This window comes from Equus przewalskii, chromosome 2 (genome assembly GCF_037783145.1).
Source record: "Equus przewalskii isolate Varuska chromosome 2, EquPr2, whole genome shotgun sequence".
Lineage (NCBI taxonomy): Eukaryota > Metazoa > Chordata > Mammalia > Perissodactyla > Equidae > Equus > Equus przewalskii.
In genome coordinates this window covers 103,098,666-103,115,307 of record NC_091832.1, presented here as the reverse complement: position 1 = coordinate 103,115,307, position 16,642 = coordinate 103,098,666, and the positions used below count along the sequence as shown (strand labels likewise).

The following is a 16,642-nucleotide window of genomic DNA, read 5'->3' as shown; positions in this document are numbered from 1 at the left end:
ATCTGGCCTCTAAAATGCCAACGTTTTCCTGCCTTTGGCCCTTTGCACTTGTAGTTCATTCTGCCTGGAATGTTCTAGTCTATAGTGGTCTGTTTGTGTTGCTATTGTTGTTTTTTTAAGGGGGAGCATGTTCATGTCTTGGTCCTTTTGTCATTATATCTGGGTAAAATGTCAACTTCTGTGAGAGGACTTATCTGACCACCAACTTAATTGTCCCACTTCCCCTCTCTCCAAGGTCACTGTCTATCACTTTACCTTGTTGTGATTTCTTCTTAACACTAATTTCTATCTAAAATAATATGCTTATATATAATATACATGAGTATGTATAATTTATTTACCACATCAATATCTATCATCCTTCCAGTAGATTGTAAACGTCTGAGGTCTTGTTCAAAACTGAATTTCCAGAAACACCTGAACAGAACCTTCCACATAGCAGGTGCATAATAAATATTTATTGAATGAATTAATGATTTAATGTGTAAAAAAAGATGATAATTAGTATCAATTAATTATCATCCTGTTATTTCATACTTATTTACATACTTATATTTCGTTTATTTTTATATATTTATCACTTGCAGATTTTTCGAAGGACCTACCAAAAGGAAAAGTGCCAATCTTTTTTAACTCATGGCTGAAATTCCAGAAGTTTTTGCTACATTGGTTGTGGTCATTCAGATTGACCTCTGCTTTGAAAAGCAGCACAAGTGTTTAAGACTGTGGTGTTTAGTGTGATGTGATAAATTGCAGTCATATGTAAAGACCCACTGAAGCATTTTATGGCTCTAATTCAGTTTCAAGTGCTTAAAATATTGTTTGAGCTATGTTCTCATGACTCTCCCGTGAACCCTCTGGCTCTTACTCAATTCTGCTATCTATTAGATGTTTCTAGGTAGGTCTTGTCTCTGCTCTGTATGGTGCTGCTTACGTTCCGTATCTCCCAAATACCCGAGTACCCTTTTAGCTACAAAAAATGTACCCTACAGGTGGTTTTTGGCTTCATGTAGCTTAAATATAATAGCTTGTACCTCTCCACATAAACATAATATGAAAAGTTTTGCTTGTTTTGAATTTTGTTATGGAAATTTTGGTGTTTTGCTAAACTATTCCAATTAATATATATCTATACAAGTAATTTTTCCAGATCCCTTAGAAAAAAATTTTCTAACTTAAGATAAATCTTATGCCCTCATCAGTAAGTTCAAAGTGTGTGAGCCATTAATATCTGCCATTACTCTTTCAAAATACCGAATTAGTATATCAAAAAGCAGTAAAATAAGATAGTATGACAATAGAGGTATGTTAAAGTTGTAAATCAATGTGTAATATGGAGGGATTTCTTAAAGAGAACTATACATGAAAAAATTCTAAGTTAGAGAAATCTGATTTAAAATTATAATTTTATAACCAGAGACTTCTTGGAGATGAGCCAGTCCATTTCCTTCATCTTCCAGATAAGAGAATTGAGGCCTGGAATAATTAAGCAGTTTGCCAGAGCTTGCAGACCCACAGAGTGGCAGAGTCAAGAACAATATCTAGGATTTCTGCCTTTCAACCAAGTTCTTGCTCACCTATACTATATTTATAAATCAGGATCTGCTGAATCTTTGAATAACATAGATTTCCAAAAATGCAATTTTAAGAAAACTTTTCTTGCTCTATGTTATTCACTGTGCTTTAATGTATAAAACATCCAACTGTTGTTTTTCTTTCTCCAAATAAATAATGTTTCAAAATATTTTTTGTGAAGTCAAATTAATTGGAATCAATAATTTCAATATTGATCTTTTGAAAATAAGCTTAAATTTAGGTATTGTTCAAATTATATGCTAAGTAGGAGAAGATATTAAAAATTCATTTGGCTTTACAGGTGGAAGATAATAATATTGCTAGTTATCACTGCCAGTTGTCATTTTGGATTTATTAAAATCAAACTATGATGCCAATTTAATAGGCCTTATAAGTGAATTCTGCTTATAGTCCATGAGACTCTTAGGCTTTTATGGGCTGTGTTAATATACAACCAGTATCTTGATATTATTTTGTTGGAAAATATTTACAGAGCACTCTTCCAGGTATTTTTTTAGGTACTGGAGATACAGTGGTAAGAAGGGGAGAGTCTGTGCCCTCCAAGAGGTTACATTCTATTCAAAAAGATAGACCATAAACGAAATAGAATACATAGACCAGGAGTGATATGAGATACTATGAAGTTAAATGAAGCAGGTTAAGTGACTAGGGAGTGAGGAATTGGAGGTGTTATTTTTGATAGCATAGTTAGGAAAGTGAAATGTGAAGATCTGGGTAAACAGTGTTGCTTGCAGATGAAACAGCCTGAGGCAGGGATCAAGCTGGCTACATCCAAAGACAGTAAGATGGCCTGGATGCTGGACTAGAGGAGAAGAGTAGAGTCTTGGAAGAGGTAGGCAGAGGCGAGATCACATAAACTTTTCAGGCCAGGGTAAAGAACTTTAATTTTATTCAAAGAGTGAGGAGAAACCTTGGTAGGACTTTGAACAGGGAAGTGATAGGGAATTTTGGGAATATCTGGTTTTGTGGCAGTTGTGGAGAACAAGGATAGAAATAGAGACGATAAGTAAAAGGCCATTATAGCAGCCCTTTAGAGCGATGATAGTGTTCAAAATTAAGTGACAATGTGGAGGTGGGATGAAGTAGTGACATATTTTATCCATTTTGAAGATTGAGCCAACTGGACTTGATGATGGAATTGGAGCTGTAGAAAGTTCGGGAAAGAGATGAGTCAAGCTTGTGTCCTAGATTATTGGCCTGAGACATTTGGAAAAGGGGAGAGGAAAGATTTTAGGGCAGATTATCAAGAATTATTTTTTGGATATGTTATACTTTAGATATTATGATATATCCAGTGGAGATATCAGGTAGATAGATATAATGGTTTAGTTCTCAGGGAACACATTTGAGTAGAGAAAAACTTGGAGAGTTGTAAACTTTAGATGATATTCATTCTGTGCATACTGAGTGCTTGTATGTGCCAGAATTTGTACTATATTATCTCATTTAATCTCATAACAGCCTTGTGACTTGGATAATGTTATTCCAACTTTATGGATTAAAAGGAAAACATAAACAAAACCAAGTATTAGAGAAAGTAAGCAACTTGACTTAGGCATGTAGCTGTTTATCAGTGAAAACAGGATTTGAAGCCAGTCAATCTGCTCAGGGAGAACATTTCCTACCCATTATTCACTGCTTCCCACATAGTAGCTTGTCTACTGTATTATATTTTATATGGACCAATTTTATGAGTTTCCTCTCTTTCGATTAATATTGTTTTGTATTAAAAAGAGCATTGGTTTATGAAGCAAAAAACTTGTGATTTTTCAGCCATTAAAACAGCTCATAAATAAGAATATTCATAAATCTGAAATTAAAGGTTGCTCTTCATCAAATTAGGAAATGCACGTCCAAAGATATTATGAGTGCAGAACAAATGTCAGATATTATACTAAGAGTATACAGTGTGTGTGACACACACACGTACAATGGGTCAGTTGGGCTGTGTGTGTTTGCATTTGATTTGGCGAAGGGAGATTAATCAGTGCACGAATTAAAAACATTATTGTTTATCTGTTCTCAGTCTAATACACAAAAGGGATCTAGAGATACTCTGGCTATAGGTTTGGTCAAAAATTTTAGTTATGAAGTGTCTATGTGTCAGCATAATTAATAGGTCTTAGCAGAGAAGTTCATATATTAGCATTTCTAATTAAGGGCATTTATCATCTGACTGAAAGAGGGAATAAACTTCATTCCTATGCAGAGATTGGAAATTACTTTTTAATGGACGGGAAACATGATGCTTTTGCAAAAGTTAATTCTCAAAGCTAAGAAGGCTAATCACCATGCTTTGTTTTCTCCTTGAGGACATGATGACATTTAAATTAATACTATCTGTCATATTGTTTAGTTGAGAGGGTCATTGCATTGCAAATGGCTCTATAATCAAAAGAGAGGTCAGAAGTGTGGAATATGACATTTTACATCTGAAGATAGTTGTTTTTTAAATGTTCCAGAAAGATTGCTTTTTGTCAGTATTATTTGTGGGAAAATATTGGAAAAGAGCTTGGCTTGTCTGTTATGATGAACATTTTTAATAAGGAAAATTGCTTGAAAACTTTCCGTAAGGCACCCATGATCCCATAAATCAAATAGTGCTAGGATTATCTTCAATTACTAGAAGTTAATTGCATTTAACTTGCTTCTATATTTGAGTCTAAAGCAGTTTTGCTTATTTCCAATGGAGTCATTGAAAGAAAATGTTTCCACAGACAATTTACTGTTCTAGTAGGCTTTTATTCAGCAATTCATGAATTAAGCAGCATCCAATCCAGCAGATCGAAAGGAGCTTCAAAGAGCTATACAAGGCAAGAGATTTTTTACAGATCAAAGTGAGCAGGAACAAGAAGGTTATATTGGACATTTGCTGATGGGTTGAAGCGGAGTTACTTTCCTTAATGGAGTGAAGGGAAATCTTGGAGCTGGGTCAGGTAACTTGTGCGGAGCAAGCAAGTGCTGATTGGTTGAGCCAGGCCTTGCCTTTCTGGGAGAGCCCAGCGTAGACAGTTAAGTTCTGCGTTGCTGACCTGGGACTTAGCATGAGCGACTCCATCTTGGGCTTGATCTGGTTCCTTTAACAGCATGTTTGTCTTAGGTAATAATTTTGTTTCCAAGGTTGATAACAGGTGATTGTTTTACTTCCTCTTGTTTCTGGAAGGTTTCTTACCATATCTGTCAGTGACAGATTATTATTATAAATCACTTATTCAAATAATTTTCTTTAAATCAGCTACCCTTTAGTAGGAAAAATTCTACATAGAATTTCATTTGTATATTTATAAGATATAAATACAAATAAAGGTGATTTAACTTTCAAAATTCTATTAAATTGGGGCTAGAATTATTATATTGCATAGAATTAAAACTTATACAATAATTTCTACTCTTCATTTACTTCGCTTAAGCTATAAATCTGATCAGACAAAGGATCCAGTTTTGAAATGGAAACAAACTATTTGAAATATTAAGGAAAATGTTTCTATTACCTAAAAGGTAAATATTAAATATCATGGAAAATAACATAATCTCATTGTAAAGAAATTTTTTTCTTTTCAAAAAATTTCCTCAAAATGAATCCTGTTAAAATGTAATCATTTTCTAGCCAGTTTGGTAATTATTCCATAAATATATAATTTGATATTTTCACTAAGTAGGCAGGAGGCAGGATGTATTTAGAATTTCGTGGGAGCTGCTAGTGTGTCAGAGTTTCAACATATGTTGAGGGTTCTTTTTTTAATGTCCTTTAAAAAATAATTCCTCATGATGTGCTTTTTGTGGGGGATAAAATATTTAGTTAACGTTGTATTTTACTTCATTAAATTTTTAAAAATTGTGTTTAAAATATAATAAAGTTTACCATTTTAATCATTTTTAAGTGTACAATTCTGCAGCATTAAGTACATTCATGTGGTTGTGCAACTTTTCAGTGTCGTTTTCATAGCATTATTAAAAAGTTTCTTGGGCCGGCCCAGTGGTGCAGCCGTTGACTGTGCACATTCCACTTCAGCGGCCCAGGGTTCGCAGATTCGGTCCCGGGTGCGGACATGGCAACGCTTGGCATGCCATGCTGTGGTAGACGTCCTACATATAAAGTAGAGGAAGATGGGCACAGATGTTAGCTCAGGGCCAGTCTTCCTCAGCAAAAAAGAGGAGCATTGGCAGCAGTTAGCTCAAGGCTAATCTTCCTAAAAAAAAAAAAAAAACTTCTTTAGTTTTACTTGTCACCTCTATTTAATATAAGCATGTCTATTAAGGAAATACAGTGTTTTTGATAAAGTTTCCTGGAGAAATAATTAAAAAATCAAGTGTTACGTAAGCGTGTATAAACCTAAATTATCCAAATATATTTGTAGAACTAATTAGCAGCAATAAATGATGTTATAAAATAGAATTTTTAAAATACAAAGCTGTTGGTCATATTTATTTATTTATTTATTTTTTAAAGATTTTATTTTTTTCCTTTTTCTCCCCAAAGCCCCCCAGTACATAGTTGTATATTCTTAGTTGTGGGTCCTTCTAGTTGTGACATGTGGGACGCTGCCTCAGCGTGGCTGGATGAGTGGTGCCATGTCCGCGCCCAGGATTCGAACCAGCTGTTGGTCATATTTAGAATGTTCCACATTTATTTGTTTCGTACATTTTCTGGATTCAAATTTAAATCTAACCACATAAGTTTCCATGTTAATGTACAATGACTGAATTCCAATACATTTTCAGTGGATGGCTTACTTACTGTGAGAAAACCTGTTTACTTCATGGGAAGAAAAGAAGTTAATACTATACTACAACAAACACACAAAAAATAAGTCAGGGGACCTATTCACCAAATGTTTGATGTCAAGAATGAAATCGGCTTTGTTGCAAAGCAACAGCTTTCAGTCAAGCAAAAATTCTGTTTCTGCTGAATAGTTTTTCATGTTTGAGTAGAGTATGTTTAATTTATAGGGGCTAACATAGAAAATGTAATCTGCCTGCAGTTTGAACTTTAGTCATTTAAACTCATTCATTACACTTACTAAAGAAGTATTTTCTGATAGAGCAGTTGCCTGAGACTTTTTTCTTTTTAAAATCTTATTTTAAATTACCTTTATCTTCATTTCGATATGTTTGCCCCTATTAAGTCACTAGTGTAAAAAAGCAATACTAATCATTTCCAAAATTCATGGGTGTAAAATATAACTCAAAGAAAGCTACCCACAGTAAAATGGACTGTCTGAAGATTAAGCTGTGAATAATCTTTCTGTGTGTGTGTTTGTGTATGGTGTGTGTGTGTGTGTGACTTGGTTTTGCACTCTTAAAAATGCTTTTCAGAATCATATGTATTCTTTGCTAGTTGCTCTAAAAATTTCAGAAGGTTCCTATCAATTTATCTGTTTGTTTTATATTTATATTTGTATATGTACATATATACACACATACACAGATGTACATATATAAAGAATACATAAAATTTTGCAAAATGAAATTTGAGGTTCCATTTATCTTCTGACTTCTACTTGTATTTTGAATGTCCAGTGCACCTTCCTAGCCTCAACAATTATAAATTTCTGAGACATTGACCTTTTATTTCACTTGTGTCTTCAGCTCCTTTCACTGGCTCACTACCTTCTACCAGCAGTCTGTCGTTACATCCTGCCTCTTCTTTCTGGTTGCATCTGTTTCCCACAAATCAATGCCAGATGAAATTGAACAATCTTGTCCTATTGAGCCACTGCCTGTATAATTCATCATTATCAGATCTATCCAGGCTGCACATTGGCCCCTAGTATTCTGATTCTTCTCATGGGATTCAGGATTAATTGGGACCCTCTGTTTATAAGTAGTAGACTATCTCCAAAACTTTGACTCTTGACTGCAGTCTTGTTCTCTGACCCCAGCCTTAGGCTAAGGCCTGTACTCCCAGATGTATATTTCTAGATGTGTTCAGCTCTTTGATCTTTCAGCCATGTAGTCACTAGACCAGATTTTCATATATAGAATCAAAGGAACTGTGAATATGGAGAAAGGGTTAGGCCTAATGGTGTGCATTATAGGTTTATATAAAGATGAATTAAACAATTATTCCTTCTCTCAATTAGCTTACAACTTAATATAGGATATGGCAGAAGTACATTTATAATAATAATGATATAAACATTTGCAATAAGAGTGGCATAGTTTTATCTGAGCCTAATGAGCTAAGAAAAAAAGTATTTTTAAGAGTTCAGAATTGGGCTTGCTCTCTGTCCACTATGGCTGAATGTTAATAAATTGCTTAAATTCTTTGAATCTCAAGTTTTTCATTTAAAAAAATTAAACAATAATACCTACTTCATGGAACCTATGTTTTAAATGAGTAATACATATATAAAATATGTATATATATATATGCTATCAAATAAGTGTTCAATAATATGTATATACAAATATATATATATGTATTTCAATTTATGTATAAATGTATGGGCTAAGTTTACAAAGAATAATTACGATTTCAGTTTTTGACATACTAATGTTGAGGCTCTTTGACAATTTGCACGAGGAGACAGAAAATAGTTGAATGTATTAGCCTGGAGCCAGCAGAAAGTTCTGGACTGAAGATAAAGTAATAATAAACATCATGCAGCACTTGACATGAGGTATAAAAACAATGTTGGGAAACGAACATAAGCGCCTTAGACCACTTGTTTCCATGATTAAGAGAAAGGGTCAAAACCAAGGAAACACAGAAAAGCAACAACAAAAACATGGCTTCATCCTTCAATTAGCAGATAAGAGGACATGCTAAGAGTTGTGTGGGCCTCTTAAGAACTGGGGACCTTGTGTCCTTCATCTGAGAAGAGCGATGTAGGAGTAAGACTAACTCACTTGAAGTCAGGGGGCGTTCCCATTTTTCTGCCTTGATTTCATCTTCCTGCCTGAAGCTGAGAGGCCGTGACTTCTGGAGCTCACGCTATCCATGGACAAAGATGAGGCTGGAGTAGGGTGAGCAGAGGTAGGCCCTATCCCCAAGAATAAAAGTAAAAAATATTGGAGCAGTATTCAAATTTGGGGTTAGTCAAATCTCAGCAAAAGCCTTAGAAATTTAGAACAATGCCTTTGTAAGGTTTCCTTGTAAAATTGAAAAAAGTAAATAAGACCTGTGAGTCCGTCCTCTGGGGCAACAAGAAAGTGAAGCTGTGGGAGAGATTGCGCTTCACTCTATCAATTCTTGAAGAAAATAGGAAGAGAAGAACCGCAGTGCTTACAGAGGGGGGTGTGGCAGCTAATAAGAGGAGAAAAGGGACTCTGGGGATTGCTTTGACTTGAGAAGAGGTCCTGTGTGGATATGGGATCACCTATGGGCTCGCTTCTCAAGCCAGGACCATCTATTGTGGCTGATGTGCTTTTAAAATCTTCTGAAGAGACTAGACATTTTCTGGGATGAAGGCAGTGAGATTCAACTTCTGAATATTTTCCTGGGTAAACAATATTTTTTTCTTTTTGCTTACTAATTCAGAAACACATCAGCAACAATATTTATAGACAAAGAAAAAAATCACATGTTCCTGACCAAATGACTTAGTCATCATTTTATGTGGTTTTCCATATGTGTGTCATCAGACACTTTAGAATTCCAAAGATGAAATTTTTGCTTGGCAGTTACTGGGTTATTTTCTTCTTCTTCTTTTTTTTTTTTTTTTTTTTTAAAGATTGGGGCCTGAGCTAACATCTGTTGCCAATCTTTTTCTTCCCAAAGCCCCCCAGTACATAGTCATATAGTCTAGCTGTAGGTCCTTCTAGTTCTGCTATGTGGGACGCCGCCTCAGCATGGCTTGATGAGTGGTACTAGGTCCTCGCCCAGGATCTGAAACAGCAAAACCCTGGGCAACCAAAGCGGAGTGCATGAACTTAACCACTCAGCCACGGAGCTAGTCCCCTTGGTCATTTCTTAACAAGATTAAGTATTGTTGACTACAGAGCAATGTGCATGTCAAAATATTCAGATATTCTTTAAGCTCTCACAGTACATTTTTAAATTTTGCATTTTCGGATTTCCAATTTGTCTTCCACAAAGCTGTGAAAGTTTTGAGAGCTGTGTCTCATGTATTTGTACTATGAAGGAATTAAGAGGAAAAAATGACTCAAAATATTTTCCTGAGTAATATTATCATTGGATTGAGTCAGAAGTTTTGTGGGGGAACAAAAATCCTGAGAACTATGACACAGAAAACCATAAGGTTAAAAGTAGACCTTTTATATGTCAATTTCCCATTTTTCTTGTTTCTAAAACATGTACAAAAACAACCAGTAATACAGAGTATGTTTTAACAACGCCCCGGGCATTATCCTAAGCTTGTTACAATCTTGTCAGTACCTCTGTGTGGTAGATTCTAGTCTTATTATTCCCATTTTACAGACAAGGCGACTGAGATTTAGTGAGTAGAGTGCAAGGTCAGTAAAGATATAGACTAGCCTTCCATCTCCTTCCATTCTTTGCCTCTGGGGCTTGGATTTAGTTATCTCCTCTCTCAGTTCATCATTTGCACACTGTCTTTCCCATAATGTCCCATTTTGCCCACACAAATGCACAGATATTCTTTAGTTAATTCTTTTAAAAATGCAACCCATGGGAGAGATACTAACATGATGCAGGTCATTAACGTCAATTTCACGGAACTGTATATAATTATACACACATTCAAGATTTTTAGGCCAAACATTGATCGTCAATAATACCCCCAAAAATATTTATTTTAGGTTTAACATGTCCCTTGTGAGAAATTCAAAATCCATGACAAGATTATTGTCTCCAAATGCCTCACAAACTTCAACTAGCAAATAGGGAGTCCCTTACACATGGGCCTTTTCCTCCACCTCATGCCTTGTGTTGTTCTCTGGGCTCAGCTTGTCCAGAGTTTTAGCACTTCTCACTGAGTGGCACCTGTCCTGCTAGCAACACCTTCCAGCTTTTCGCCAGTGTAAACAGCTCCACATCCCCGTCACACAGATCAAATCCCAGCTTCCCCGCTACGTCTCTGGCCTTGAAAAAGTCACTTAACCTTTGCAACCATCAGTTTATTTATATATAAAGCAGAGATCACAGTGGTATTAACTTATGAGGATTAGACAAAGTAATTTATGGGAACTTAAACCAGTACTTGCACACCTAAGGACTCAATAAGTCTTTGCTATTATCGTTATTAATAGCTTGAGAGAGATGTTTAAAGGCTTATTTTGATGTGCTACTCCAAGGTTTATGATACTTCCAGATCTGCTTTGTGTTTGAAATATTTGTGACATCATCTTACCATTGTTTACGCAACTAGTGAAAAGGCATTTTTACTATTTTGAAGTTTGTAATTAATTATACATTTAAGTAATAGAATGAGGACCAATTTTCTTTCCTTTAATGTAAAATCAAACACATAAAAGGTAAGATTTTGGCAGTCATGAATTTAAAAATATGTTAATGTAAACGGGATACTTAATATAAAATATCTTACTGAGAAAGATATATATGGCGACTATTACCAGCATGCAGCCCATATTTAATTGCGTAGGTTTCTGAGAGGTGTCATGCCTGGTTACAGTGCCTAGCTCAACTGGTCATATACATTTTTCATCTAACCTAGAAATTGAGTTTTCTTGTATAAAGCACAAAAATAACAGATCACCAACACCATAGTATTTCATAATTTCCTAGTCTGTTGATCTTCGTTCCTATACATTTGAGCATAAAAGCTGATTGGTGCCATGCTATCAGTAATTGCAATCTAAGAACACAAAAACAAGTTTGAATAGTAGTAAAGGAAATGTCAGCAAATCACAAGATTATTAGAAAAAATAATATTGGAAGGTTGTGAATCTCAGCACCATTCTGTGATAGTAAAAGGGTGCTCCATAACCATTTTACAGAGAAATGAATGAGAAAATGAATGAATGGATTTATTTACAAATTATTGAATATTAGAACCCAGTAGAATTTAAACTTCATATAAGGGGAAATAATTTTCTGGGAGGAAAAGTAATATCTTAAATAGAAAAGAAGAGTATTCAGGGCTTTATTTTGTTTTGGATAGATAGAGGTAAACGGATCTTCATGGTTTCTATTTAGAGAAATTAAAATTTGAAAAATGATTTTGAAAGCATACCTAAAGACAGATGATTATGGGACAACCAACAGAGTTTAACCAAATATGGCATCTGACCTTCACCGCAAAGAGCCTGCTAACCTCGTGTGGTCCAGAGAGTGTACTCCAAGGTTTTGGTAAATGTGGGGTTTTCACTATATCTTGATAACAGAGCTAAAACAGGAACTAGAAATAAATTATTTCCTATTTTTATTAAATAAACAACAAATGCAACAAAAATGATTCCAAGTCAGCTTATTGACAATGTTATTTCCAGCAAGTGGAAGATTATAGTTTTGAGATATAACTTGAAGCTTTTTTTTCCCTACAAATATTGGCTAGTACAGAACAGGAGATTTAAAGACCTCAGAAACCCAGTTGAAATCTTTGATATTAACATTGATAGTCGCAGATAGGCAAGCAGTTTTGAGCACTGCCTTGTCAGGTGGCCAGCTAATCCATGCCCATGGGGATTCTACAAATGTGACTCGAGCTATTCTAATGTAATTTCAGAGAAACCAGCAGTGCCTCCTTTGTGGCATTTAAATGACATTGTTGTGTTCTACGTTGTCGAATCAACACCTTTAAAATAGAATAAAAGATTGACACACTCTTTGTGCAGTCTCACTAGGAAAGAGTGACATACTAGTTTATAAGTGAAAATATTTTTCATGTAACAAAATTAAAGTCATTCAATGTCTTATCTGTATCTTCAGAAATTTTACTTTAAGATGTTTTCTAAATTCTCTTCGGTAGTATTGTCAACAGCTAATTATTGTTAAATTTGCTATTATTTTTCTTATTTGTAAACAAAACCTGATTTTCTTTTTCTTTTAGGGTCCCCTGCCCTGACTGGAACTGGAACAATCAATGTCATAGTAGATGACATCAATGACAATGTCCCCACTTTTCCCAGTAAAATGTATCTCACCACAATTCCTGAAGATGCACCAACTGGAACAGATGTTTTACTGGTAAATGCCTCTGACGCTGACGCTTCAACAAATGCAGTTATCAGGTCAGTACATTTTCCTTTGTAAATTTTGACTATTTTTCTCATTAAACATTAGTCTTTGGACTAAATGAATATAATGCTTAACTTTGCTAGAAATTCCGTCACGTTAACACATAGCCCTACTGTGGTTATCTATTGCTAAATAACCAACTATGCCTAAAATGAGGATTAAAACAATAATGGTTTTATTTATTGTCCTAAGATTTTATTTTATTTCTTAATTTTATTTATATGCTTGTCAGAGCTCATAATTTTGTAGTTCAGGAATTAGGGCAGGATTCAGTGAGAGATTCTTCTGCTTCATGTGGTTGATTGGTGTCACTTAGTGGTATTTCCTTGGTGACTGGGCGGTCTGGAAGGTCCCAGATGGCTTCATTCATATGCCTGGTGCCTTGGCAGAGATGCCTGGAAGGTTGGGCTCAGCTGAGCCCCTGTCTCTGATGTTGTGGCCTCAGGGCTCCTCACTGTGGTTTCTTAACAGGGTAGTTGGACTTCTTACTTGGTAGCTCTGGGTTCCAAGAACTTCATGTGAAAGCTGCCAGTGCTCTTTGAGACCAGGCCTAGAAGTGGCATAGCATCACTTCCATAACACTTTATTTGTCAAAGCAGCCATGACCAGCCCAGATTCACTGGAGGAGAAATACACATCACTTCTTGATGGGAGGAGTGTCAAAATATTGGGCCACTTTTAATCCACCACTAGCCCCAATAAAAATATTTGTGTTTCCTAAGTTTAAAAAGTTTATTTTACTCTACTTAAATCCTTTTAAAATGGAGAAGAATAATATGGTACCTTGTTCAGAAAGGATGTGAAAGCAATTGGGTTGTAACAGTTGGTTGATCCAGCTGTGTCCCCTTCTCCCATGCCCATTCTAAACTTTAAGAAATAAAGATTTCCAAATTTCCCAGAGAAAAGTCTCAAAGACCTTAGTATTTTTGTCCACCTACATCATCCCTACCTTCTGTAGGCTGATGGTAAGGAAATTATAGTAGATTAGATGGCTATGAAACTAACAGATCACAAGAGGCAATCTGAGAGTTCAGAGGAATTGTCAGTCAAGGGTGGCCTATGCATATTGATATAGTGATGACTTGGTTAATGATTTATTTTGTTTGTTACTAATTTCCTATTTAAAAAATCGCTTTAGGAAACTGGCATTAATTAGTTTCTTCCTGCTAGCAGAGATGACTGAGTTAGGTAGGAGGCCTCAAGATATTTTTCATCTAATAAACATTTATTGAGTTGCTAGCATGAATAACGATGATGAACAGGACAAAGATTTTTGCTCTCTTTGAGCCTACATTTTTTTGAGGTAGATAAGTAAATATAAAATAAATAAGATTACTTCGTATAGTGATGACAGCCTTGAAAATTAAACAGGATAATACAATAGAGAGTGACAAGGAACAAAGGTGTGATTATTGTAGAAGGCCCCTCTAAGGAGGTGACCATTAGGCTAGAAGTACTGGGCTGTGGGCTTTAAGCTTGATGTGTGAACTTAGGTTTATGAGTCTGGACCAGGGTGAGAAAGGGGTCGGAGAGGTCGGCAGGGCCCAGGTCATGCAGGCCATATAAGGCTTTTAGGTCATGCTAAAGAACTGGGATTTTAAAATTTATTTTTAGGTGGAAAACTCTTGGTGGATTTCAAGCAGGGAGCAACATAAACTGATCCATATTTGGATTGGATTGGAGGAGGCAGGACTTTAGGGGGAGGCTTTAGAGAGAGAAATCAGTGAGACCATTTAGGTGTTAATTAATAGAGTGATTCAAACAAAAGATAGAGTGGCCTTGTACCAGGGTGGAGAAATGAAAATTGAGTGAACAGATTTGGAGCATACCTTTGAGATTGTAAGTGGGAATAAAAGAGAGAAATCAGTTATCTCCTAAGTTTTTGGCTTGAACACCTGGGCTTATGGTGGCATGATTTACTGGAGTAGATAGGAGTGGAGGAGAAACAGGTTTGGGAGAAACCAGGAGTTCTTATTTGAATACACTTTGATGACTATTAGTTATGCACATAGAGCTATCAACTAGGACATTGAAGATATGAGTGTGAAGCTAAGGTTCGGGGTCAGGGCTGGAGGCACAGATTTGGCAGTCATCAATGTTTAGGGTACATTTAAAACCAAGGAACTGAATACGAATATTCTAGGAGACAGTGCAGAGAGATAAGGAAAGAGGAGCAGGGACTGGTTACCAAGAATTCTCCCAACACGTGAAAGGAAGGTTTAGAAGGAAGAGTCACCAACGTGGCTAAGAATGTCTAGGAGGAGATACAGGAAGAAATCCAGGAGCAAATGGACATTGATGTGCACTGCATAAGCAGGGAAGGCTACACACAAACTTCCTTCCAGAGTCTGGGACATACTTCCAAGAGAAGAGCTGAATTCTCAGAGGCTTATCCAGTCGAATCATTAAAGATGGGGAAAATTTCTGCCCAGGGTCATCTCTACATGCCTGTTTGGGTCACTGTGCTTAGCACCACCTGAAGATAGGCAGGTACAACTTAACTTCTTCCTGGTGTGACCTCAACAGGCTGGTAAATACCATCTCCTGTACTTGTCCTACACCAAAGCATGGAAATAATGGGATCTATATCCTAAGAATGTACTAAGTGTTCAGCTTAATGTTAAGAGCACAGCCTTGGGAATCAAGCTGCGTAGAGTTGGATCCTGACTCTACTATTTCTAATTGCAGAGCTGCTTATTTAACATTTCTGGGCATGAGTTTTCTTACTCATGGAATAGGTATACTAATAATAAAACTGACTTTGTAGAGTTATTATGAGGATAAATAAAACGTTTAAGTGAACTACTTACAATAGTGGCTAGAATAAAAAATACTGAATACCTGTCAACCTATACTGTCCTAATCCATGAAGCACTTATCCCTCTGCTTGTCATCTGTTAGTGCTCAGTGAGTTTCTGACAATAGTTTTGGAAGAATTTCTTATTCATTGTATTATTATAATCTAATAAATCTTTGTCTGCCATGCAGAGAAAACTTTCTCTAAAGTTAGCACATAGAATATTGCCTGTCAATAGCAGGACAGTTCTCTTGTCTGAGCTGTTTCAGTTTCTGATTGTGAAGCTGCATATTTACAGAATTGATCCCAAAGTCCAGTTATTAGAGTAAAATGTTGTGATGATAGGCTGTTTTCTTCCAGTGTATGTCAAAGTTTTACTGCTAAATGGTATCCCGTGTTTGGGAGAAATGGAGATCAATGTAAAGTTGGTCTGGAAAATTCTGTTCATGTTTTCAGAACATTTTACAGAGTTGTACTGGCAGGTCTGATGTGATTGTTTTGATTTAATAGTATGTATTTTGGTTGTTTGATTCACTGATTGGACTTTCTTTTTCCTTTAATATCAGAGAATTAACTTTATGCTTTTACGTTCACTGAAATCTGTAAAACGCCTCTATGAAAATCTTCAAATGATTATGCTGTCATACAGTCAGATAAAATTAAAATTGAAGCTATTTTTATCTTATAAAAATGATTCAATTCACTTTTAGATTAATTTAAGACAGATAATCTTACAGCTTAAATTTAATATATTTTCATACGTAAAGTGAGTAGTTATGCCAACATAAACCTTATTTACTCTGGCCTGATATATTTCAATGGAATATCTATATTAGATGTTAATCAATCCATGCTGTTCATGGGATCCAGGAGAAAATCCTTTCTTTATTCTGGTTAACACAGCTATTTTATGTTAATTTTTATATTGATTATTTAAATATTACATATGTAAGTCATTATCCAACTATCGATGCACTCTCCAATAGCACAACCCTTTATGAGTCATGTAATTCGTTAATTTTCTCTTATGGTCTACCATGATCTTGTATATGGCAGCCACCCAATGAATATTTATTTATATTTTTCTTTCTACCCATTTGATCAAGCTACACATTTTTATGGATGGT

At 35.5% G+C, this 16,642-nt stretch overlaps 1 protein-coding gene across 2 annotated transcripts in view; it reads left to right on the top strand.

The window, feature by feature from the left end:
• FAT4 (FAT atypical cadherin 4) overlaps window positions 1-16,642 on the top strand; it is a 157,178-nt gene that overhangs the window by 92,564 nt on the left and 47,972 nt on the right. For both annotated transcript variants that reach the window (XM_070609135.1, XM_070609136.1), the window contains one exon: window positions 12,531-12,711. In XM_070609135.1, coding sequence (XP_070465236.1) covers window positions 12,531-12,711 — 181 coding nt within the window. The remainder of the gene's footprint in view (window positions 1-12,530; window positions 12,712-16,642) is intronic.